Source organism: Cydia pomonella, chromosome 4 (assembly GCF_033807575.1).
Source record: "Cydia pomonella isolate Wapato2018A chromosome 4, ilCydPomo1, whole genome shotgun sequence".
NCBI lineage: Eukaryota > Metazoa > Arthropoda > Insecta > Lepidoptera > Tortricidae > Cydia > Cydia pomonella.
The window spans coordinates 9,141,079-9,168,251 of NC_084706.1; the positions used below are offsets into that span (position 1 = coordinate 9,141,079).

Sequence of the window (27,173 nt, forward strand, 5' to 3'; positions counted from 1 at the left end):
TTGATTATTGATCTCACCTGCGACTCCCTTACGACGATTTGTAATAAAAAATAATAATATGGTGTTTTTTGAAACTTTCAAAATTTCTCGAGATACTCGAGAAACTCGAGAAGTCCTGGTCGAGAATTCCCGTGCCTCGAGAAATAAAAAAGGTTGAGAAACCAGAAACCCTAGTTGCCAGCTATTAAAAACTGATGATCAATATTTGTTTTACAGGATTAAAAAAAAACTGTTTATTTCAGTGTTGTTGTTGAGATACAGTCTGAACTCAGTTACAATCTCTATATTTGGAGATTATCTTAACTAAGTTTAGCCTTAACTATATGATTAGTTTTGTTGGCAGTTAGTGCTTATATTTTAATACTAGTTGTAACAAAATTACATAACATCCCATTACTGGTGCCTGTTCCATTATAGGGGTGTTTACTATATATTATTATTGACTAGCCGACCCGGCAGACATCGTCTAGCCTGGTATAACAGCGCCAGATTAAAATGAAATTTTGGTTAAATTTTACTTATTTAACTTATATACCATCAGATGTGTCACCTACCGGGGCCAATTGTGTTTTCAAACCATCAAGGAACTCATTGAAAATAACACAAAATCTCATTCAAATCGGTTACAGCTAATCAAATTTGGTTATATATCGACAGCAGCGCCACCTACCGGGTCCAATGGTGTTTTCAACCCATCCAAGAACCCGTAGAAATATATACATATACATTCAAAATTTCATTCCAATCGGTCTACCTATTTAGGAGAAGTTAGGTGATAAACACACGTACACCGCACGCGAGCGTAATTTGAGTGGGCCATGAAACATGAGACAATATGCCAACAACAAAATGCATTAACGGAATTCTAGCTCTCAGTTGCTGGCAACTATCCTCGCCTGTTTGATGATGATGAAGCTATAAAAGTACTACTTTCCTTCAGTAGGTACACTAGATACCTCATATCTCTGTAAGGCTGGATTTTCGGCAATGGTTAGGTGGATCAGCTCAGAACCCATTCAATTTTGGGAACTAGTAGCTCTAATATAGGTATCCTTGAATTGTAGCATGCGAGTTCTGCGGCTTAAATTAGTGCCTACGTTTAATTGTTGGCATTACTAAAAACAGAAACCTTGTACTAGTCTTTCAAAACTTACCAAAACTATATATTAAATTGAACTTTTAATAGTAGGCATAATTGATCTGAATTTTTCGTGATGAACAAACACTTCTCAAAAAGCTCACTATAACAATAGAAGCTACTGCGATAGTTATTTGTACAACAAGAGAGCAAACTTTGATATTTCTTCGAGTGCTTGTTTTGAGTCCCGTGCAAGCGAAAGATTCTATAATATAAAATCTTAATTTAGAATCTTGAGCATAGTAAGGGACTCATAAGCGCACGAGATGTAAATAACTTTGATCTCATGTAGTACACAACATTTTTGACGTCAGTCAGCCGTCAAAAAATATAACATGAAAAAATTTAATCCATCTTCATCACTATTTCACTCATGTTTTCTGAAGGTATTCTAACAATAAACTTTAATTACCGCAATAAAACAAAACGAAAGAAATTTCAATAAAATAATACGAAAATAATGAGTTAACGAACATCAGTAGACAGTTCAATCGAAAACTTTTTTTTTGTAAAAAAAAACTTTGTAAGATACGGTCCGAATTGCGGATACTACTATTTGTCAACTATACCTATAGTAGAGTACGTTAAAAGTAATTAAGTAGAATTATTTACTGCGTAACAATTGCGTAAATTTGTATAAGTAAGTTCATTGTTTTGATTGTATAATAAAATACGTAAAATGTGGTGTTATTATAAAATTTTAAACTTTTCTTTCATTAATTAATTATTACGAATGAAGACTCGTAGCGTGTTTTGGAACGATGCGGTCTGACTTATTTCGGGGATCTATTATAAACCGTCAATATACCGTTGAATTACGTATGCACTTTTTTTGTCTCTTTCTTTTTGCTAATAACGTGAAACGGACAAAGACAATAGAATCCAAGTACTTCGAATTTGTATTAGGCCCCGCACGTTGAAATGACATTCGAATATAAAGGTCACTAGTATGTTATTTTTCACGTCAGCAGCTGGAACAGGGGTAATTTGCTGCTTAAAAACAGTGAGCAAAATCACATTTTGCTCACTGATTGAGACAAAATAACATTCAAGTGACCTTCATATTCGAATGTCATTTCAAAGTGCGGGGCCTAATACATGTTCGAAGTATTTGGATTCTATTGTCTTTGTCCCTTTCACGGCATTAGCAAAAATAAGAGACAAAAAAGTGCATACGTAATTCAACGATATATTGACGGTTTATAATAAACCCCCGAAATAAGTCAGACCGCATCGTTCCAAAACACCCTACGAGTCTTCATTCGTAATAATTAATTAATGAAAGAAAAGTTTAAAATTGTATAATAACACCACATTTTACGTAGTATCCGCAATTCGGACCGTATCTTACAAAGTTTTTTTAACAAAAAAAAGTTGACGATTGAACATCAATTGACATGATGTTCGTTAATTCATTATTTTCGTATCATTTTATTGAAATTTCTTTCGTTTTGTTTTATCACGGTAATTAAAGTTAATTGTTAGAATACCTTCAGAAAACATGAGTGAAATAGTTATGAAGACGGATTACATTTTTTCAGGTTGTATTTTTTGATGACTGACTGACGTGAAAATTTTTGTGTACTACACGAGATCAAAGTTATTTACATCCCGTGCGCTTTTGAGTCGTTACTGCGCTCAAGATTCTAAATTATAAATATTATAGAATCTTTCGCTTGCACGGGACTCAAAACAAGCACTCGAAGAAATATCAAACTTTGCTCTCTTGTTGTACAAATAACTATTGTCTCACTCAGTGAGCAAAATGCGATTTTGCTCGCTGTTTTTAAGCAGCAAATTACCCTTGTTCGAGCTGCTGACGTGAAAAATATATTCCGTCGCTGGTCTTACGCAGTGTCTTACGTGAGCGAATAACTCACGATGCGACGCGACGCGGCGCGGCGTGGTGGCCTAACGGCACAACGAGATCGCCCACGTCGGACACTTCCATAGGTATCAAAGGATTGATTTCACCTGCGCCGCGCCGCGCCGCTTCGCGTTCACGAGTTATTCACTCAGGTAAGCCGACACCTTAAACGATATTTGCAGCGCGCATTCTGCCCATAGATATTAAATACCTAGTAAATGCGTAAAGGTTTCATTAGAATAGAAAAGTTTATATTGTCTCGAGCACTATTAAGAAGGTTACATTAGAAAAGTTAATATGGTGGTTAAGTTTTCTTAAGTTTTCTAATGTTCCACGGAACTTTCTTATTTTTTCTTTTGTAAGAACCTTTTCCTGGCCTGTTGTGTTTGTTATACACAACAGAAAAATGGTGATGCCGTGACTAAGGGAAATTTATATAAATAGATATTGGCCTCTAGGCTCTAAATCAGAAAGAATGGTCTACACTTGACAGATGTATTTATTTGACATTCTTGAAATAGTAAACACAGTTTACTCTTTTAATTAAAATTATTGTATTTTAGAAAAAAACTTGTAAATATAAAAACCACAAAAAAAGAGAAAATGAAGCCGAGCCGCGCACAAGGTATTAAGTATTATCTTTTCTTTCATTCTACTCAAACTTGATTTTAGGTACCTTTTTGGTCACATACTCCCTTTGAAAATAATGCAGTATAAATTATCAGTACTACCAATATGTGCTCTTTACATCAAAATAAAATTTCAAATAATACATTCATATGTCAGTCTCATGACTATCGCTCTAACTATGCACAAGTACTCGTCCCTCAAAAGCGAGGGTTTTTGATGAAAACTCTTGGCCGAAGCTATAAATTGCTGCTGCTCTATTCGTCTAGTTGAGAACCGAAACAGCAGCGGGTTGTTTTTCTTATTTTGGGACACGACATTTACATACCAAAAATGTCTTCAGAGCTCGTAGCAGTCAAATCGTGTAGCTTGCTGATGTAAAAAGTCACTATAAATTTACAGGAGAGATTATACCTGCTGTATCGTTTGAAATAAGTAGACGAAGCTCCGGAGATTTGACTCCACCACCATCGACACCTGCATGCCACGTGGCGTCGTTGTCTTCTCCACAATGCGGCCGGCGAGCACAAGCTCTAGGTCGGTTAATAGTGTTTGGTGAGCAGGCAACAACTTTTGCAGTGCCGACAGCAAGATTCTAAACAATCTAAACTAGCAAAATTCGAGAAGATATGGTAAATTTCTAACATGTTTTAAGGGAAACCAATATTTATTTCCATAATGAAAACCTACCATATTTCTTATGAATCTATGCAGAAATTTTGGAATTGAAAATTTCGATATCAATTGTTATAATAGCGATGTCCGGCCGTACACACACCAGACCGCTTAGTATGACTAGCTTTATCGCGCGCGACTCGAAGCCGTGCTTGACATATAGACTTGCGCTTAACTACGAAAGTCATGCTGAAGCAATCTGATAACTAATGTCAATGGGGGGTTAATTAAACAGACCCTTAGGACAAGATGTAGAGCAAAGACTCGTTGTATTTCTGTAAGTACTTTTTCTTTCAACTCATCTGTAGGTATCTACATCAGTGTCTACGTTATCGACGATACAAATGTTGTGTATTCGCATGTTGTTCTTAGGCACGCTAACGCTATAATTCATTTTATATTTTTTGCTCTTTAATTCAAATAAAAAATAGTCCATTTAGCGGTACTTGTACTGGTATTCTAAACATACTACTTATATGCATAGGCGCTACCGCTACACTTCTTCTTCTTCCTCGCGTTGTCCCGGCATTTGCCACGGCTCATGGGAGCCTGGGGTCCGCTTGACAACTAATCCCAAGATTTGGCGTAGGCACTAGTTTTTACGAAAGCGACTGCCATCAGACCTTCCAACCCAGAGGATAAACTAGGCCTTGTTGGGATTAGTCCGGTTTCCTCACGATGTTTTCCTTCACCGAAAAGCGACTGGTAAATATCAAATGATATTTCGTACATAAGTTCCGAAAAACTCATTGGTACGAGCCGGGGTTTGAACCCGCGACCTCCGGATTGCAAGTCGCACGCTCTTACCGCTAGGCCACCAGCGCTTCGCTACCGCTACACATACGCAATTAATTGTAGGTATTGGATTCAGACATTTTATAATTATTTCTTTTATATATTAAATTTTTTATTTAATCGTATGGCGTATTAACATAAACATTTCAAAAATATATAGCTAAATAAAATAATTATAAATCTACATTCAGGGTCTCAAGCCACGAGATTGCGTCTGGTGTTAATTTAAGCAGATCTTCCGGGGAGCCTGGAAAAGAGTGCAAAGGGCAGCGCTGTATAATATGCTCGATGGTTTGAACTTCTTCACCACAGTCGCAGAGCGCGGAGTCCCGCCAGCCCCATTTATGGCGAAAATAGTTACAGCGCCCGTGACCTGTCCTCAGTCTGTTTACACGACACCAGAGCTTTCGTGACAGGCCAAAACTGTCTGGTTTCGCTGTGGGATCTATGGCTTGTAGGGTAGTTCCAGCAGTAATTTTGCTCCACTCGTACTATATATTAAATTGAAACCCATTGTTACGTGCCTACTTATTTTTTAAGGGTTGAAGACCGGCGCTGACAAATCCGGCACACAGAGTCCAGCCAGCCTCCCCGTATGTATCTGTCTAGTATACCTAGTCTGATCAACCATTTCTGAAGAAACATACAAAACATATTTGAAAAAATAACGTCTCGCTCTTTTTTTGCAACAGTAAATGATTGGCTACGTTACAAGAACTTAATAGAATAGTTATTTGTGCAACATTCGATAGCAAAATTCGATATTTCTTCGAGTGCTTATTTTGATTTCCGATCAAGCAAAATAATCTATTCCACAAACTTTCGCTTGTGCGGACAAGGATGAGCGAAATGAACGCACGAATGACAGCTAATATCGGTTTGATGTCAGTGCATGTTCGAATTGGCATGTTTGCCACACGAGCGCTTGTTGTATTTTCACATGATCGTTCATTATCATCACAAGGCTTATCGCGAAAATCAAAATTTCGTTAAGTAGGTCCTCCCTGTGTATTCTGTCTATCACTCTGACATGTTCGTACAACAAAGACGACGATACAATAATTTCATACGACCGAGTTTATGATGGCGCTAAAAGATGGATAGGAGAACTCTTCTCATCAGTTTTTTAAGAATAAAGGGATACTTTACTACTGGTGCGGTAAACAATATTTTACATAAAAACCCTACAAATAAATCGTGCTTTGTAGGACTCTCCTCCTAAGCATCGAACGAAATCGACGGAAGGCAAAAAATCTGCTAGTCTAACAAATCATTCAAGAGTAAGTCGAGTTAGCTCTCATTGTTATTGTTGTGTTGTACTCGTAGTCTCACTGTACTGTTGTACTTACCACTCGTATCATCCTGTGTCAAATAGTTTCTTTGTCGCCTTGTAATTAAGTAGTTTAAAATCAGTATAATCGATTATCGTAATAATAAGGGCAAAAAAATTAGGGTTGCTTCACATTGTAATAGTTTGCCTCCATAGAATTAGGCTTCCATTGCTTAGGTTTTTTTTTCGGTTAGGCTGTACTCACATTATTCATTCACTCACATATATGAGTTATGTATAATATGCATGCGATCTCACTCGACTTAGGACTTAACGACCTTTTGTGCTAACGCTGCTGAATCTGTAGCTCTATTTATATCAGTAATGTGACAATTTCATATAATTTGCATATAAACTTTTATATAATGGCAGTTCCCAGTTAGCTAACTGATTGTCCAACTAGATCGGAAAGTTAAATAGTACCTTTTGGTACTAAGTTCCCGATTTTTTCAGCTTGTATTCATGTGAGGTTTCAGATCAGTTAAACAGATTGGGGTTAGACTTGTCATTTTACTAACCGGGATTATCAAAACAAGGTTTGGGTACCTAAGGTCAGATAAACGCAACCATGGGATTATTACGTCTTGAGTTCTTTAGTTAAACAACGTGAATTAGAATAGCTCCCGTCATCTAGTGATAAATCCCGAGCTACTTGGGGAATAAAACTTAACATAGAGGGCGTTCTGACTAATGGTATTTGAGAATAATGAAATAGGCGTAATAACTCCATAGTTGCATTTAACCCGGTTGACCATAATCACTCTTGAGTGTATTACGAGTAGTTTTGTGTTGTTACAGAATTCTTCGGCGCATTCATTAATGACTGATTTCGACAATTCAGTGTCTGTTACTGCCCCGGAAAAAGGTGAGGTCCAATTTGAGAACCATTATCTAGACACGCGACGCAGCCGCCTTGAGCGTAACACGAACCAATTGAAACCACTTTTGACCTTTTCATAACTCAAAGTCTATTTAATATAAACACGTGAAGTTTTGCTCATTTATTAAGGTGCAGCCTTTTTAAGGTTTCATAGTCAACTAGGAACCCCTAACTAAAAAACTAGTTTCGGCATGTCTTTCTGCCTGCTTGTCCGTCCGCGGCTTCGCTCCGTGAATCAACTATGCCGACAGCGTGATGTGGAGCAGTGTTGGCCGAACGTTAATTGGAATTGACCATTAATAATTACAAATTGGTATAATTGAACCGTAAATTGTAACCGTCCGTTACGGCTTAGTGGTAAATTATTAATTAACGTTCGGCCAAAACTGTTGTGGAGTGTTGTTGGATAAGTCTTTCAAATGAAATAACATAATTTATAAAAAAACAAAAACAAAAACGATTACACAACGATTTAAAAATTCGTGACGGTTTACATGTGCCTGAATTAGGATTCCCTGTGTTTCGGGCGAGAAGCGGCAAACATGGTTGAAATTCATTTTCAATTACAAAATATACACAAAATAATATAGCAATTTAATACTACAATACATTAAATATTAGGAGTGATAAAAACTATTTTTTGATAAAGTGAAAGTTTTCGCAAATTATCGCACTGAAAAAAAAATGCGGGTGACTGAACTTGCTATTTCAATAATAGTGGTGCTGGATACTATGTGTTCAATTATAGAGGCAAAATGAAGAAAAGTTTATATTATGGATTTCATTCAAAGAGGTTCTATAATTTCAATTATACGGGTATTTTGGTACCAAGGGCCCGGTCCCTTTTAACCTGTTAATTGGCTGCATTTATTAAGGTTTCACATTTATCCATGACCCAATTACCCAGGTGTCACTATATCAAGATATCTTGCAGGAGGACAGAAGAACCTTCCACGAAGTATTAAGATCAAACATTTGAAGCTCATGGCGAAAAAACGGCAGGAGATTTTACAATTACAGAAATTGGTGACTTACCAACAAGTATGTTTTTTAAGTCTCAGGCAATAAAGGTCGAAACTAGGTACGGTCACGTCTGAAAATATCGATACGAATACGATACGAATACGAAATGTGCCAAAAATATGTATACACGACTTTATTGCCCATGTAATATATTACGGTAGTGTATACATGTTTTTGGCACATTTTTCGTATTGATATTTTCAGACGTGACTGTACATACCTTACAGGCCGACATACATTCAATAATCATAACCTTAGAAACTAAAAATCGTTTAGACGATAACAGTTTTTTTGCTGCGTCACCTGTTCTGATCACTAGAACAGGTGAATAGAATCTAGTGTAGGATTCAGAATACCACAACTACCTTCCTACCTACTTCGATTTCGGTAGCTTTGATTATCATTTATGAGATATAACATTTTTTGATGGATTCTACAAGTCATAATTCGATTTATAAGTGTTTCTTACTTAAAGTGAAACGTAGGCTGGGGTACGATTATGAACAAAATCAAGATCATAAGGTAGCTAACCAACGCCAAATAAGATATCTACATTGATTGAGTAAGATGCGTAAAATCTAAGATAATTTCGTTCCGAATTTGACAGGTAAACGAGATGGCGCTGTAAAGCAAATCAAATCAAAGGGCACGTTTTTTTACTGAATTTACCTCTCTATTACAATCAATTATCTTTGCGAACGCACACTAATATTCATAGCTCAGTAATACTCGTATAAAAGGTAGTTGGTGCAACAGGTATAAGGATTCTTTATTCTCGGGTCATTTTAACAAAACTCGTTTTCATCGTTTCATTTTGTTACTCGGCCCATCAATTTTAAGACCTAGAGTTATATTCCGATGCACACAATATTATATATTAAAAAAAGCAGGAAACACCTAAAATGATAAATAAAATCGAAGTATGTGGGTAAGTAGAAGTAAGAATAATCAATCTTGTTTGTAGAGCTAGTTTGTAGGCCAAGCAATAAGAAGTTATAAAGGGAAATGCTTGGAATACAATTGTTGGCTCCGTAACTTTGTTGGACTAGTTAGGAGAAGTTTAATGAGGTCAAGTTTTTCGATATCTTGAATAGTTTTCGAGATATACTCTCTTTAACTTTTATTTTAGGGCTCTCAATTTTATCTTAATATACCTATCTACATTATTGGAGCTATTAGGCCATATTTGCTATCGTTTTCGTATAAGTCGGGAGTGCCAAATTAATTTATGGTATCACATTGACATCATTCCGAAGTAAAAATAAAATAAAAAGTACTTTTTATAAACTCTTCTCACGCTTAAACCACTGAACCTTCACTAATGTAGGTATCAAGATAAAATTGAGAGCCCTACAGAAACTTTCAAGAGCAGATACTTAATAACTATACGATACAAGATATCGAAATACTTGACAAAATAAAACTTGTACCAATTTAGTAAACTTTCGTTCTGTAATGTCGCTAAGACGCATAGTTTCCAAGACACTAAAAAAACGAAAAATGGGACCTTCAAACCCTCATACAAACAAGCAACACCGCGCCCCACGCGCCGCGCTTCAAATGAAGTTGATTTTGATATTACCCTCAGTCATTTAATTGACAGAGTAAAGTGCTGGAGAAGTTAAACTTTAATAATAGCCACCTATGTTTTACAGAACTCTTATATAAAGCTTTATGCTCAAATAAAAGACTTAGAGGCAAGGTCCGGCATCGACTCTGGCGACTGTCTCGGCAAAATGCGCATTTTGACAATGAACGGATGGCCGCCTCACGACCTGTTGATGTTGGTGCAGGATCCGCTTAGTCATAAAAAAGCAGCCAGCGGAGTGCTAGGTATGCTACCGTATCATCATATTAGCTTGTGCTGGGGATCCCACACAGCTGTTATATAACGTTATAAGTATAGCATTGTGTGACAGGGACAACAAAATGAAACACTATCAAAACGATCATGTTTTTCCTGTCACTTGATGTTATATAACGTTGTATAACAGCATTAACAGCCAATGTGGGACCACCATATGCCCAGATGCAGAAAAGTTCGTCTAACGCGAAAAAACTAACATGAAAATGCTGCAGGCATCATGGGCATCTGCGCACCAGGAACTGCAGTGATTTTTTTTTTAAATAGGTAGTTGTATTTTTATGCTATTTTATGACTTGTAATTAACTAACACATTTAGTAAATTTGAATATATTGAACCGATTTGGGAAATTCTTTTTACTTCACAGTTGTCAAAAAGGCCTGTTTTTACATTGATTACCTAGTGTTAAGTGCGAGTACATACATTTGCTTCTAAACGCAAGTAGCAAATGTATGAACTCGCATTTAACACTAATCAATGTAAAAAACAGGCCGTTAGGCCATGATTTGGTGAAGGGATGCTGAAGAAATTGAGGGACTTCTACAAATATTTTAGTGATTTGAATATTTTTCATCGTACATTTTCTTTCTTTTCCTGATGAAGAGCCAAATAATGTTGGTATTTTAAAATGCTTAGCGTAGTCAGTTTTTTCTTTATTGTAATAGTTGGCCAGGCTCATAGGCAGGAAGGGTAGATACTAGTAAACTTACTGATAAAGCTTTACAGGTTAGCGTTGTAATAATATCCCAGCTCCAGGTAAAAATACGGGACAGTGATCTCGCCAACTTCAGGCGGCGAATAAACTATTTTATTTTAAAGAACTGACTGTCTTTATTTTTTACGCGTATTTGATTGTACACAATGACAAAACCGTTTACTGAGATATACCTACTTGTTTTTTCATTTTACTTTACTGAGATTTTGATTTTTGTCAGGTCCGGCAGCAGTCGAAGGTTTAAGGTTCGAATTGTTTTCAATCCCAAAAGAGGTTTCCGATTTGGGTAACGACATCTTGACGCGACGCTTAAAAGTTTTGGAATATTTTCGTAAGCGCGTAAGTGTCGGATTAAATGTACAGTATTCAGTACTTAAAGCATTGATCTCCAGCTGACTCTGTCGGTTGCGGTGACACAGAAGCAAATATTACTCTTTGGTATACAAAGCCAAACGAACAAATTTGATGTGGTCTATGTCAATAAGCGTTTTACAAATATGCATTAGGATACGATTGAGTCCTTTTGAGTTTCTAGTGTCGACGTCCATAAAGTATTGTTAATGTATGTAGGCATCTTCAGTTTGAACGAACCCCCGGTTGCCTCCCACTTCTTTGACACAGCGCGATACTTTCTCATTCCTTAGCCTGAAATGTACTAATCTAACTCAGCACAGAATTATCAGTGACAGAGTGTGGACGTGCAACTAACCAAATTCCTGTGAAAATATGAAGTTTTTTAATTATTACTTTCACAATTTGACACCACAAACTTAGTCCAGACGGACTCTGCTGCCAATATTTCATTGAATAATTGCCTCGTTGAAATCTTTTTTAGACATCAGACGTGAAAGTTAGGAATGAATTTGACACCGAGACTGAAGTCATTCACAAACTGATAAACGAGACTTCAAAGCGTTTGGAGGATAAAGTCAAACGCATCATGAACATCACCAAGTATGACTTTAAAACAGTTTATTTTATTTTATTTGTTCGTTAAGTTATTCTATTAATATTAAATTTAACGGTCTCCTAGCTTAGTCGATAGTGACCCTACCTAAGTTTAAGTGATACATATTTATATATTTTTTAAATTTATATTTCGTTTACTGATACGATTCATTTTCTGAATTAAAGTACAATTCAAAGTAAGGGAGACCATGTCAATCTACCTGTTATTTTACAGAGCATCTTGGAAAGATCGTGATAATTTGATAAAAAAAGTAAACCAATTAAACAAAGAGTTGTCAAGTTTACAAAACAATGGAACCGAAACTATGGAGAAAAATGACATAGGAGATAAAGTCTCCAGTGTAAAATTCGACACGAGTAGCACGGTAAGATAAAACATACTTGGGTCATTCTCAGAAAAAGCGTTCTCTGCCTCAACTGCATCTTGATTTTAGATATTATTCTTATTACTATAATTTGTGTAAAACGGCAATGACTGAGCATTATACATAATTTATCTGCTTTTGTCCCATAAATATGTCTGTTAGTTCACATATTATTAGCCATTGTTTTTCACCGAAATGGAGTTTAGAATTATTGCTATGGAGTTGAGAGATTGAAGATGGAGTTTAGAAATATTGTTCAGGAGTTGGAAGACTGAGTAAATGAAATATTAAATTATATTACATTTTTTTAAATAAAAAGAAATAAAAGCCAGTCACCAGAAAAGGAAAATTATAACATTGACTTACTTCCACGACGTGAAATTGGGATAAAAATTTGCATTATTTCTCAACTCCTACCAAACATTTGACGGAGTTTTTTGAAGGAGAATTTTTCATCAATATCCAATTTTGTAAAACTCTAAAATACTCATTAGAGAGATACAACAGTTTACAACATTATATAAATCAAGCAAAACCCTCAAATACACCAATAAAAAAAACGACTACCTAAATGAAGTCGTGTAAACGCGAGTGACAAAAATTGGAGGCGAGATATACGTGTTCGTAATTTTGTCAATTGACGCGATCCACACAATCGACTCGCATGATGTCACAGACAAGATTGAACTCAAATGCTCGATGGCATAGTTGTTGTACGTTAACTTACAATTTTTGATGTGATATTTCATTTTCCTACCAATGACGGCCTTGAGTTGAGGCTTGAGCCACAGATTTGTACGCGCGGGAAATAACATATTTCCTTTAATTATGACTACTCACATTAGTTGTAACAGTCGTTACCCTAAAACAAATTATTTTGTTCCTAATTTTTAAAATAAATGATTTTGTTCTTCATTTTGGAGTCTGTACGCTTAATGGAGTATGACTGCATGACAAAGAAGGGTTTCATTTTAATTTGAAGAACTACAGTCGTTATTACGTATACTACTAACTAATTTATAGGTTTTATCTACGGGTACTCATAACACAAAGGTATATTGTCTTTTTTAGGGCTCCGTACCCAAAGGGTAAAACGGGACCCTACTATTAAGTCTCCGCTGTCCGTCCGTCTGTCCGTCTGTCACCAGGCTGTATCTCATCATCCGTGATAGTTAAACAGTTGAAATTTTCACAGATGATGTATTTCTGTTGCCGCTATAACAACAAATACTTACTAAAAAGTACAGAACCATCAGAGGTGGGCGAGTCCGACTCCCACTTGTCTGGTTTTTTTTTAATGATTTGTGCATAACCCATAAATAAATTTAATATGGACACAATGCCTTTTGGTAGTTATATCTGCAGCTTGATGCACACGGTTGCAGGATCTAAAAGAGAAGCTGAACAAGGAGCGCGCCGCCCGCGAGTCGCTGAAGCACATGGTGGCGACGGCAGAGGGCTTGCTGCGCTCGGCGCGCGCGCGCATCACAGTGCTGGAGCGCGAGCTCAAGTCCACGCAGAAGCAGATGCAGGCCACCGCACTCAAGCACAAGGAATTCGAGTTACTCGTAAACACTTTTTAGTAACCTTTAACATTAACATAACATAACATTAACACAGCACCATCTAGTAAGTTAAGCGAAATCTAATCGAATAACGATACGAATACTAATACGAAACATCTCCATTTTCACTTTCGATTTAAAAAATGGCACTTAAATTGGTTCATCTATTGGGGACTTGCGATGGCACAGTACACAGATACACAGTTTGTTTATACCGTCTGGGTGAATTTATCAAAAAAATATAGAAATTACGAGTATTACGAACATTTTCTGCGCTATCATTGTGATGTCAGTTTTGTTTCTTTACTAGACTCTGATGTTATATCTAATTACTTTTAGTAGTAGATAGTCCCAAATGATATCTGCTGTAGCACATCAGCATCTCATTTAATGGTGTTAATTAATTCACGATTTCAGAAATACAAATATTACAAATTACTTTTTTCAGCATCGTTGTCGTCAGACAAGCTACGGCGTGCGTTCCAAGAAATTATTAGAAGACTCTAAAACTGGAGAAGTAACTATCGAGATGCTGACCCTTCAGCGGAATGCACTAGAATTAAGGTTTGTACGCCAATAAGGAATAATTAAATACATAAATATTATAGGACATTCTTACCCACAATGACTAACTCCCACGGTAAGCTCAATAAGGCTTGTGTTGTGAGTACCGTAAAATGGGGTGAATAGGGATTGAGGGGGTAGAAGGGACACGGTTATTTTCAGTTACTACTTAGTTTTCCTGATTCAGGTTGCTCTAAGAGTAATTTTAATATACTTTTAGGCATATTTATTTTTCTTGTGGCAACACTAAGAAGCCAAATTATAACATTATAAAAAACTGAAATCATTAGAAGTGTGAGGTGTAAGATATGGGTATGGGGCTAGGACCAGAAGCAGGGTAGCGGGGACCCATCATGCGGAAGAGGAAAGATAAGGATGAGTGATGAATGGGACGGAGAGCGGCAAGCTAATCCGATATTCACAATCCAAAAGTTTTACTCCATACATTTTCCCATCTCACCCCATTGCTATACTATGTATCCCCAACAACGGGGTGAGGTTGGATTTCGCACTATTTTGTGCTTATCTTAAAAATTATACATTTAAACGACAGATAATCATTAAATAACTAAAATTCACACGGCTGGGCAATTTTTTATGTATAAAAATGAAGGTTCCACATGTAAAAATAATTTGTTGTCGAGGTTTGAATATCGGTTTTGTCCCTACTCACTCCATTTTACGGCCAGATTTATATATACTTAAATATATAGAAGACATCCACACAGGTCGCCAAAGGGTTCAGGCTTATTCTGATCAAACTGGTTAATATTTTGATCTGGATTTGTGTATCAAAAACAAATCTAGATTTATAAACAATTAATACAATCATAATAAGCAAACAAATCTGGATTCATAAACAGTTAATAAAATCAGAATAAGCCTCCAGATCGGTCGATTTCTAGTGTACCTATTACCTGACTTTAATAAAATAAGCTCCATAAGATGATACTCATACTATGAAGCTTATTTAGAAAACTTGAAACTGTGTATTTATTAATGTATTCATCAAAATAAAACTATCCATAAGTACTCAGAAAACGCAAGATTTTATTCTTACCAATAAAAATCTAAAGCTTTTTCAAGTGCCTGATGTTTTACGTAATTAACCAAAACTACTAATGGGATCATAAATACCTGCAGGTGTTAGGAAACACAACTTTAAATTTGATGACGTGTTCACATTGTTGTCATTAAGGCCAAATTTTAATTGCATTGCCAATGACAGTATCACTGTACTAACAATGTCTTTGGGTTGACTCGACGATCTGGCTTTTTGTACGGGTTATCATATCCTTTGTTTAATCCCTTGACCACCAAAGACATCAAGTGACGCGTGCGACTACAGCCCAATGACGCGCCGCGCACGATAGTCGTGCGTTCCAAGAGTTAAAATAAGTTTTGATTTAGTTGAAAACTGTATGTTATCAGAGTCACAGAGCTACAAGACCAAATCAAGTCGATAACCGAGGATTACGTGGCTCGCGAGTCGAAGCTCCAAGAGAACTTGGACCAGCTACAGGAGAAGTTGGTTGAGCAGGTGCCTGAATCCTTACTAATATGGTGGAACCTCGAGAACTCGAATCTTGATAATGCCGTACTTCCTGGTTACTCCACGTCCCAAGACGTTGTATCCAACGATTCCCTTCACGACTACCCAGTCTTATTTTTACCCCTATAACTCGAAAAATGAAATGTAACCTCTTTGACTCGAAGAAATAGGCGTATTGTTTAATCACCTTTATATCTCGATTTTATTTACTAACAAACTTTTGCAGCTCGTAAAATACAATAAGATAGTACTTTATGCGTTTGTATAATAATTACATCTCTAATGTGAATTTTTCATGCGTTTTTACCTCTGTAACTCGAAACCTCTTGAAGAGGAACAAACACCTATTGGGGCCGTGCGAAGTGCATGGTGGGGATAAGTAAAGTGATCCCTGCGCATAAGGTGGTAAAAATTAACATCTTTTTTCTTTTAACAAAATTAGCGTCTTGAACATTTCGTACAAGTTATATGGCTCGAAATGAAACTTTAATTTACGATTACTCCTGAAATATTAATTTAAATTGTGTGGTATAAGGAACCATTGTTATCTGTAAGAAATGCTTGATATAATAATAATATTCTTTATTGTGCACAACGAAAACATGATTAAGTACAGTAATTAACATAAAAAAACTAAGCAACAACAGGCGGTCTTATCGCTAAAAAGCGATCTCTTCCAGACAACCTTCAGGTAGTAGAAATTACCGTAAGGAAGAAATATGTATAAGGGTAGCAAATATAAATAGAGAACCAGAACAGAGGAAAAAAAAAAAACAGCACAAATATATGTATAATATATAAATATATACATAAATATGATAATTAAATAAATAAATAAAAATATATATATATATATATATATAACTACCCTGTTTAACTTGATAATTATTACTACTATATCCGTGTTTATATTAGCTTTGCAAATGCCACATATTATGTGAGCTTTTTCTAGAAGTTAAGAATTACTATACGCAGGTTATCCATAAAACTTTTCATAGACCCATGAAAGAGAGACAACCCTACCATACATTGTGTTGTTATAGCTCCAACGGATTAGGCAGCTTTTTCGATTAAAGCTCCTAGCCAGTGTGATTTTTTCCGACTACATCATTACCTATATTTCAACCAATTTACACAAAATCTTAACAAGTTAAGTATACCTAAACTATACCTTCCTCAAGAATCATTTTATTGATAGACGAAAGTGGAATGAAAATCCGTTCAGTAGTTTTTAGTTTTGGAGTAGTTTTATAAGATGTAGTGAATTTACGTTTTCCCCTAGATTTGCAGCTGCTAGGTTGCATGACAGTCGTGCACATAGCGAATAAGAACTTTTCTAAGTCGATTCCCTCTATAAGACGAAGCCTCGTTAACACGAAGTTTTTTCGTTTTTCTTGAGATTCATACTATCGAGGTTCCACTATATTATAAATTACTTTTGACTCTGTCAGTCGGTCTGATGTTACTGTGATGTGAGGACTAATATATCGCCCACAGCTGTAGCATTAAATAAGTTATGCTAGGTATTTTAAATTCTCCAATTCCCACAGTTCATAATTAATTATTTACACAGGAAAAACATAGGATAAGATCAGAGACTCGTGTGATGGACCTAGAAAAACGAATAAAAGATATACACGAGCAATACAGACAACTCTTGGAACAATCGGATAAACTTATGAAAATGAGTAGTGAGAAATGCCTTGATTACCTGCCGCGCAAAGGTAAAACGACGTAAAATATATACCAACTTAATTAAGTATTTACTACCAACTGAGCTCCTTCTCTGATTTGAGAATTTTAGGTACCTAAATATCTCCGTCGCGCTGACGGGGGCGGCTTCTAAAATTATTGCGATAAGGACAACTGCAACTCAGGCGAAAAATCCTGCGTACAAAAGTCAGAAATCGAGGTTTTGTTCTCAACATTATCCTCTCCCAAAACGTAACCAATCGTTTGAAATTTTGGGGAACGGAATGAGAAAGAAATTATCTGTGTCTGACGGTTTCAATTTTTGCGTTTATTGTTGCCGATTTTGTATGCTAGGCGTTTGTTTACGGTGCATTTTGTTAGCCGTTTTTAGCGCTAGTTTGAAGGAAGCTAGTTTTTATAAAAAAAAGAATATCAAAAAAAGCGAAGCATACAGACACAGGTACTGGTAATATAGGAAGACATATAAAAAAAAACATCTAGAGTCAAAATCCAGAGAGGAAAATGTCGAGAACGTTTGTATGGAAAAAATACTACTAATGTTTCCTCTTGAGGGACTGTCAACACCCAATTCGTTGAAATTGGTGTTAATTAAGCATTTTGTTAAGAAAATCTATTTGTTTTAGTAAAGCAGAAAAAATGTTAATATTACCTAATTATATTTTAAAGGCCGAGGCCGTATACTCGACGAAAAAGACGAAATCGGCTCGATAGAAAGTAATTGCAAAGAATGATCTTAACCTTTCGTATGCGCCTGTCAAAAATTTGCCATTTATTTAGCATGATATATTCATGTTTAAGTTGAATTTGGTTGAATATATATGGAGCAGATCTGCTCCTAAGCATACCAAAGGTCACCATTAAGCGATTCTGTCATTATTTTTTAATTTATGGGTCTGCAATTAAAATCTCAATTTCTGAACATTTGTACCTTAACGAGTAATATTACATAAATAATCCACATTTTTTTTTCAATAGTTTCTTTATTCATTCCCTTATCCAGGCCCAGTAACAGTGATAGTGCTATCCCATGTACTCCAATACAAATAGGCAATGTACGCGCTTTAGGTATTGCAAGCCACTTAAGGTTATCATATATGAATTATCATAGATGTCAAAAGTGAAATTGGAAGATTTTTTTCTTCGATTTGTCCGAACGCAGTTTTCTTCAGAAGCCGTGCAATTTTCAGAAGCCTAACATGTTTTGGAAATAGTGCATTCTAGCAAATGACATTTCTGAAAATGACACGATACCGTACAATACAACTTTCCAATAGGCAGCTATTTTAACTAGAAAAGTATATACTTAGGAGTTAAGGACGACTTTGGACTACCTAACTTAAAAGTTGTTGTAGAAAATGAACCTTCACTAACCGAAGCGGAGTTATGGAAGGATCTAGAAGCTACCAAAAAGAGATTAGAACAAGTCACAACTGAGTTAAGACAGAGCCGTGAAGACAAAGAAAGCTTATTAAACTCCTTGGCCAAAATAGCGGTAATTATAACACGTATTATTGTTTACCTAATTATAAAATCTCTATGTGTAGCAGGTTTAGGTGTTAATTATGTTAACAGAGTATAATACTTATTGAAACTTTCACGATTTTCACACATTATTATTACGTCCTCGTAACGCCGGAAATAATTTTATATCTTAAGTATATGCGATGAAGTATCGTTAATGTAATCAATAGTATAATATATGATAATTAAAACAATAATATCTGTTTTGATACACATACGCAAAGCCTTGTTAAAATTATCGGCAATTAGCACATAAAATAAACAACGTATTTTTTGGTCGCAGAATGATTTAAATAGGTACAGTCGACGTCAAAGATACCGAAGCGGTTTACACTTTTGCGCGTTGCTATTTTGTAATAAGACGAAAAATGTACCTAAACATATATTTGACGTCGACTGTACCTAATTTAGTTTAGGGCCACTTAGCGCCACTTGCACCATTCCACTTAAACCTGGAGCTATCATGGTTACCCAGTACAATTTGACACAGGATTACCGGTTTAACCGTTTAACCTCGGGTTTGTGGGATAGTGCAAGTGGTGGACGGCTATTGAATTTATTTCCGCGACGTTCCTCGACTCGCCAATTCAGATATTCGGACATATTTCCCGAATTAAACAATCTATGGAACAATGTAAGTAAAAGAACATGTGTCGAGGGCAAAGAGTTATTAATTGTAGCAGAGCTGTAAAATCTAACAAAAAACCCTGATTTTAACAGATAGGCAAACAGATGGCGCTATACAGTGCCATATGGTTTGTGGTAGGTAATTGAATTGTCAAACATCATTTGATGTCAATTAGAACTAATACGAGTACATACCGTATCATACTACCTCTTCTACGCCAACTCATGGGATTTAAATGCCAAGCGGACCTCCGGTGGCATGAGAGCCGTGGCAATAAGCCGGGACAAACGCTAAGAAGAATAGAGAGTCTGTGAGGCTCTTATTTACATAGATACACTAACTTATAATGCCGTAATGCCAGCCGCCTGTCCGTACGCTAGTCATAATAATACCTTCTTTGACAGGTCAGTTTGTTTTCATTTTGTTTTGTATAATTCCAGCAAGAAGGCTCCGAGAACAACATGGCTAACGAACTGTTACTGAGGGAGCAAACAAATTTCAGACTGCAAAAAGTTATAGAAGAACTAAAGCAAAATCTTAAATCAATGTTAGTACTCCGGCACCGATTTTTAACTCAAGAGGGAAGCACTTATACCACATGATCGGTCATGCAAAAAGAGAAAACGTTTTTCCACTAATAAATATTCTCCATTTTTAGTACGTTATTGACACAATGAAAAACTAGGTTTATAGGTTTTCCTTTTCCAAATAAGCGAAATCTATAATGCTAGAATATAATATGCTGAAGCGATCGACATTAAAATCAAAGTGATTTGTTAAGATTTAGTTAGTGGAAACCGTTTTTCTTCCGAAATGGAATTTCTTAGAAAAAATACCTTTATTTCGTTGGATTCTAAAAGCTCTTCTTCCCTCTTCAATAACTAATTTTGGAGAGTGGCCTACTCGTAATTTTTATTTTGTTTTTACATTATAGGAACGAAAAATTAGCACAAAAAGATCGCCAGATTATTTCACTGAATATGGAAGCCTCGCGAACAGATTACGAGTGTTGTAGTAATACCCGCGATAACCACGAACTTGCTTTTGAGGTATGTGTGTACACAATTACAAAATTTTATTAGCTGGGTAGGTATTTCTTATAGATTCTGCCCCTCTCGCCCTCCATTGGCGACGCGCATAGTTGACTGTTGTTCCGTTTTACTGCCAAGAATAGGTAAGGCTTTGAGTAATACACATCCCCTCGCAAACAGAAAAAAATAGTATTTTGTTAACCAAGGTTTCGAAATGGGTGCTTTCACCCCAGTTTGACACTTTTCATTTCGTAAATGAAGAAATTTAAATGTGTATTTTACAAATCATGATGAAGTATATGTTTTTTATATTTGTATACCTAACTTTCATACAACAATTGAGATAAATTAATCGTTTATACCTTGTTTGATCATAAGTTTTGAGACGAATGTAACCTCAAATAGTTAAATTACTGAAATGTTGTACGATTATATTAATATTTTTATTTAACAATCCCACTTGTATCCCAATTCCAATCCCAATGAAAATGGTCGTCTTTGTTTTTCATTATAATCGTTTAATACGTTGGCATTTAGGGGTGCCGGCACGATTCCGAAAATGTTACGTTTACGTTTACCTACTAGCGGGAAAGTATCGGAAGTAGAAGAAAACTATAATAGATGAAGTATTGAATTATACACCCAAATATTGAGAAATATTTCGAATTCTATTTATGCTGAATAACCAATATTTATCGCATTGCGTTGGGAGGATATGTTCATAAGAAGGTAGTATTTTTCCTCATTTTCGAAGAAAAGGTGCCACATTTCAAAATAAAAAAACTGTCAGACTGACTATTCGTAGTTAGTTTTAAAATCCTTATCTAACATAATTTCAGCCTGAAAATACAACTTGATCAGGTAGCTATCAGCAGTTTTAAAAGTATCACACTATAAGCGTAAAACATTTTTTTCCTTCGATGTTTAGTTCCGACTAGTGTCTTGTTCGCTAGCGTGCGCGTAACTTACTTACCGTGTAACGTGCGTAACGTAATATTTGTGCGAGTGAGATTATAGAAAGTAATTTACGCAGGGTTAGCGAATATGTCTGTCAACTGACATACAGTTTCCCCTACCCTATACCCCTATACCTATACCCTTCCCGATATCTGCCCGCGTAGCCAACGTGCCTGTCGTTCACGCTCCGTGGCGAACGAAACGCAACTGTCACAGTCGCACTAATGAAGAAGAGTGATAGAGAGAGATGATTACGATACGCTACGGAGCGTTAACGATTGTAACGTTGGCTACGTGGCCAGGCCGCTTAGCCAACATGCAAATCGGTTACGCTCCGTAGCGATCGAAACTCAATTGTCACTGTCTCACTAATATGGAAGAGTGATAGAGAGACACAAAGCGTTGCGTTGTCGAAGCGATAGCAATTGTCACCTTGGCTAGGCCGGCAGGCCCGAAAATAGTCCCGATTTCGGGCCGGATAATCATTTTCCGTTTCACGGAATATCAGTACTTACATCGTTAACAAAATTTGAAATGCAATTTGTATGCCGATGGTCCTGGGTTCGAATCCCGGTAAGGGCATTTATTTGTGTTAGAAATCGTGTAGTACAGTATACCCTTTACATGTATTGTCTATCAATATAATCCTATTGTTCTTCTCTATGATACCGCTCTATAAAACCTATCCGGATTGTCTTTGATCTCCTCTCTGTTCGATATATGGCTCTCCATGAAGTCACTCCCAATTTTATATTTTATTATTTAAATATGTGACATATTAATCAATATACATCGTGCTTTGACATATACGAAATGTAGTGTAATTTGTGGTAAATTAAAACTACTATTTTGTTGAGCAAGGATATGATTTTATTTCCGACGACATAAACCACAATCCTTCGTGACACTCTTAAGTCCCGGATAGACGTGCGAGTAAGTTCGCGAACTTACGGCTCGACGACCTTTTTCGCTCGTGTGTCAGCCTAAGTACGTGTACTTTACAAGCAAAAAAAGTCGTCAAGCCATAAGTTTGCAAACTTACTCGCCCGTCTATCACCCACTTTACGCCGAGCCCTGCGCCTGCATCCTGCACATCAATTTGTGTGATGAGCGCAGATATTTGTACCTGAGTCTTGGGTGTTTTCTATGTATTTATGTATCTGTATATTATGTATATCGTTGTGCGAGTACCCATAACACAAGCCTTTTTGAGCTTGCTGTGGGACTTCAATTCAATCTGTGTAAGAATGTCCTATAATATTTATTATTATTTAGGTATTTATTATTATAGTATTTTTTTTAAACTCGACGGGTACGGTGACAGCTGTCACCTCCATACATTTTATAATCTAAAACTCTTAATTTCCTGTTATAAAATACTTTAGATAAAACACAATGAGCACCTTCCAGAGAATGAAAAAAAAACCGGACAAGTGCAAGTCGGACTCGCCCACCAAGGGCTCCGTACTTTCTAGTTGTTGTTATTATAGTGGCAACAGAAATACATCATCTGTGAAAATTTCAACTGTCTAGAGCTATCACTGTATCATGAGATACAGATACAGCCTGGTGACAGACGGACGGACAGCGGAGTCTTAGTAATAGGGTCCCGTTTTACCCTTTGGATTCAGAACCCTTAAAATCTCATGAATACATAATTTGAAGGTTATGGAGTTATCCACGCAAGTGGCGAAGCTGACGCGCGAACGTGAGTCGCTGGTGACGGCGGCAATGTCGCGCGCGCTGATGCTGGAGCGGCACGAGCGCTGCGCCGACCTGTTCGCGCGCGTAACGCGCGCGCGTCGTGACATGGCCGCGCAGCTCGAGGGCCAAGAACGGGAACGGCCACACAGTGAAACCGATGTAAGCCTTGTAGCCCCTGCCCGATACTTACAACAATGTTTAACAATGTCTGAATGTCACTGGAGTGCCTGCCGATATCATTATTGGGATATCTGTGTAACTCTGGCAAACATTTTATTTGGTCTTCGCCATGTTGCTATTTTCAGTGGTACCATTTATTTTACTGGCAATGAGACTGTTCGAGCCCATACGAAGTATGTTTAGTTTAAAAGTAAACTATTCTAACGACATATAAAACCATCAAAAACATCTGCAAAGCTGTTAATACACGTTGCTACGTTATCAATCATTTATTCTGTTATATGTTATATGACATTCTCTTATAGACTCTTTGACAACAGACGTTGAAAGACTTGAAGATCATCGGATGTCACCGATGTAAACAAGAAGAAAATATTTCGCTGGGTTTCACAATCATAAATGATTTTACCACAAAACTGCCAAATAAGATTGTCAAAGATACCCAATTAGCAAATTTTCCAAAACTGAAAATTTAGTACAATCCATATAGATTGGTTACAGGTTACAAGATTAGGTGTGAGAAATCTAGGTGCTAACCTAAGTGCACATGATCCATAGGTCACAACCTAACTTTTATGTGTTATGGAACCGCAGATGCAAAATTTGGAGTTACTCGAGCGTCGTATAAACCTATTTTATTCGTATGATCATATGATTGGAAGTCTAAAAGGTTATAAGGTATAATGTTTTCTATTCCAGTGGACACAAAAGCGTCTACAGATTTTTTAAATTGGTGGGCAGTAATAAAAATCGTTAAATAGATTTTGGATTTGATCATTTTGGTCCAAGTTAATACTACGATTGTGCTATTGTACGCATTTTCTTAATCTGACGAGTACAAATAATAGTCAGATTAAGAAACAGCACAATTATATCATTAACTTGGATCAAAATGACCAAATTGACCATTTACTTAAAGATTTTTTTAACTGAATAACTAACCCACCAACATAAAGGCCTAAAAGTAGTTAAAGAAGAGATCTTCACGGGAAGCAAGATCATAACTTAATCTGACACGCTCGAGTAACTACAAAAAAGTCCCCTCTTGGGCTCCGCTACCATTATTAAGAATGAAGTATTTACAAATACAAAACTCTGTGTAGGCTAAACTGCCGAGTTCCATGTCGCCGGTGTGTCTGAAGGCCGCAGAGACGTGGTCTGAGCTGCGATCGGACCGCGAGCGCGTGCTGCAGCTGCAGGAGCTGGTGGCGTCGCAGAACCTGCAGCTGAAGCGCGAACGTCGCGTGCGCAACCACCTCGAGCAGCGCCGCGCCATCCTCGAGCGGCTCTTCGTGAACCGCTCCACTTCCAAACAGTATATCGCGGCGGAGAACGTGGCTACGTATCTCGGAACTTCTTCTTATTTGGCAAAAGATGCTTTTGTTGATGAATCTTAATGTAACTCGCCTTCCCGTACAATATAAATGTTTTAGAAATAAATGTACATATTTACATGTCCGAGAGTTAAGAAAATATATTAAAAGATGAGCGTGTGGTATTTTTTATTCCACACTTTTATGTAGCTTCACTGCGTATATTTATTTGTATGTTTAATTGAAATCTCGTAACTTATATTTAAATCACCCGTGGCTGCACTTATGAGAGACGCATTTTTTTTTCTTGACAAGATTTCTACAAGTTGGACGGAAAACCTATTGGACAAAATGTGTTTTGGACGAAATACGTGTTGACGTAATAAACGTTGGACGAATTGCTGTTGGATGAAATGCATGTTTTACCAAATACGTGTAGGACGAAATGCGAATTGAAATATAATTTGGACGAACTGCGTATTGGAAGTACAGCTAACAAATCGTTACGCTCTCATTTTAAAACGACTAGACTTCTTACAATAGGATAAAGTATATCTTTGCCTGTAATTAGTTTATATAGCTTCAGATATCATAGTTCTTGGATATCATTAGCTTCAGAAAACATACAGCGAATTTAAATTTTTCATACAACACTTGTATTTGCGCTATTTTGTTTATTTTATAAGCTGGAGGTATATAAACTAATTACAGGCATAGATATACCTCATGTCTAGGGTTAGGATTTTCGTGGTATTTAGCACAAGAAATGCAGTGAAGCTGCTATTGCGTTTTATAACTGAACGTATGACGAATGGTAAAAAATATTATGTAGGTTTTTTTAATAACATTTTATCTACACACATATCATAAACCTACGACTACGTAATTCATAATATCTAAATACGGCCCTGGCAAACATTCCACATGGGAACAAAAGATATTGCATTATTAAGTAAAATATTGTCACTCAACTCAACGAGTATGTGTTTAGAGTTCAAAGTGCAATACGGCTAAAGTATAAGTGATAAAATTACTTAGCAACAGTTTTTAGTTAGTGAAAAATAAGCAGCTTGTATTTAATTTGGACATACCCACATGTTTATTTTATAATCAGTACATATTATACAGCTTTACTTTATTGAGCATGTTCGTGTGCCTATTTTTGGATGTAATGCTCGTAAATGACATGTTCTAGTTTTAGTTATTAGTTATTTTAATTTGTTAATTACCTGCATGCTCACTCATATTTTGTATTATCTTGTATTTTCTCTATTTAAGTGAAATGTTAAATTTCTTTTGAGAAAATAAATTTCTTTAACCATAAACCCTCTATGATGCCTTCAAAATCTGTAAATAATGGCCAACATTACGATAAACTGTTTTGTTACAACAAATTTCTTATCTGTGATACTCGTAATGTAGTTATAGCTTCATAACTACATCAAATCGATTTGCTTATGCATTCAAATTTGGAACATCTCTGAAAAAAAAGCAATTCGATTTGACCTCTATTCTAATATCAGTCGAGATGCCTTTTTGTTCGAAATGAAATGTCAATTGCATACAATTTTGACATATCTCGCATGTTAGTTTGTATCGAATGATACGGAAATAGGCCCCCGAATCTAATTTGTCCAAAGAGCATATAATCACTACGTTTTAAATTTGTCTCTGAATTAAAAAAAACTACATGCGTGAAAAAAGTTTTCAGTTACCGCCATTTGACGTACAGTTTATCTTTTAATTAGTTTTAAGTATAAAATGAATATGTTTTGTTGTTTTTAAGGTAACTATAGCAAAAATTTCGTGTAAAATAAGCGATAAAAATATTTCGGTGTCGCCACCACATATACGCGAGTTCCGATTCGATTTGGCAACGATGCCCTAACGGAGGCTGTAATTCGGGTTAGTGAATATTTCATAGAAAGTTTATAATATGTGTGTAGATAAAACAGTGTATGTAACTGTACATAATTAGGCATTAAAACACTCGTGTGATCTTTTTAAGAAACTCACTTCGTTCGTTTCTTAAACCGACACTCGTGTATTTTAATGCCTTTTATTATGTAGCAGTCACGTAAACTTCTATTATTACATAGTTGACCAAAAAGTCCCTGCAAGTAACTATTATCTTATTGAAGTTTTTATTCTGTTTATTCAGACAGCTCACACAAATCATAATTTCATTAATTTGTG

General features: G+C 36.2%; 1 protein-coding gene across 3 annotated transcripts; it reads left to right on the plus strand.

Moving 5' to 3' along the window:
* The first annotated feature begins 3,155 nt into the window (after positions 1–3,155).
* On the plus strand, positions 3,156–25,192 carry LOC133517029 (uncharacterized). Of its 3 annotated transcripts, none has more exons than XM_061850143.1 (19): positions 3,156–3,630; positions 4,035–4,169; positions 5,643–5,695; positions 6,311–6,382; positions 7,231–7,297; positions 8,220–8,353; positions 9,991–10,168; positions 11,136–11,254; positions 11,751–11,869; positions 12,099–12,249; positions 13,635–13,817; positions 14,263–14,378; positions 15,810–15,918; positions 17,504–17,654; positions 18,996–19,135; positions 20,233–20,339; positions 20,727–20,841; positions 23,446–23,643; positions 24,768–25,192. In XM_061850143.1, the coding sequence occupies exons 1-19, from the start codon at positions 3,609–3,611 to the stop codon at positions 25,059–25,061; spliced, it is 2,463 nt and encodes an 820-aa protein (XP_061706127.1). In that variant the 5' UTR covers positions 3,156–3,608; the 3' UTR covers positions 25,062–25,192. The 3 variants fall into 3 exon arrangements, with proteins under 3 accessions (XP_061706127.1, XP_061706128.1, XP_061706129.1); XM_061850144.1 differs by having other exon boundaries at positions 3,157–3,630; positions 8,247–8,353; XM_061850145.1 differs by lacking the exons at positions 3,156–3,630; positions 4,035–4,169; positions 5,643–5,695 and having other exon boundaries at positions 5,842–6,382.
* Positions 25,193–27,173: the final 1,981 nt, after the last annotated feature.

Bases quoted from the DNA above. Each gene is read 5' to 3' on its own strand.
- LOC133517029 (XM_061850143.1), top strand. From the start codon at position 3,609: ATGAAGCCGAGCCGCGCACAAG. The intron at 5,696-6,310 runs GTATGTATCTGT...CGTGCTTTGTAG, and splicing joins AGAGTCCAGCCAGCCTCCCC to GACTCTCCTCCTAAGCATCG. The intron at 23,644-24,767 runs GTAAGCCTTGTA...AACTCTGTGTAG, and splicing joins GGCCACACAGTGAAACCGAT to GCTAAACTGCCGAGTTCCAT.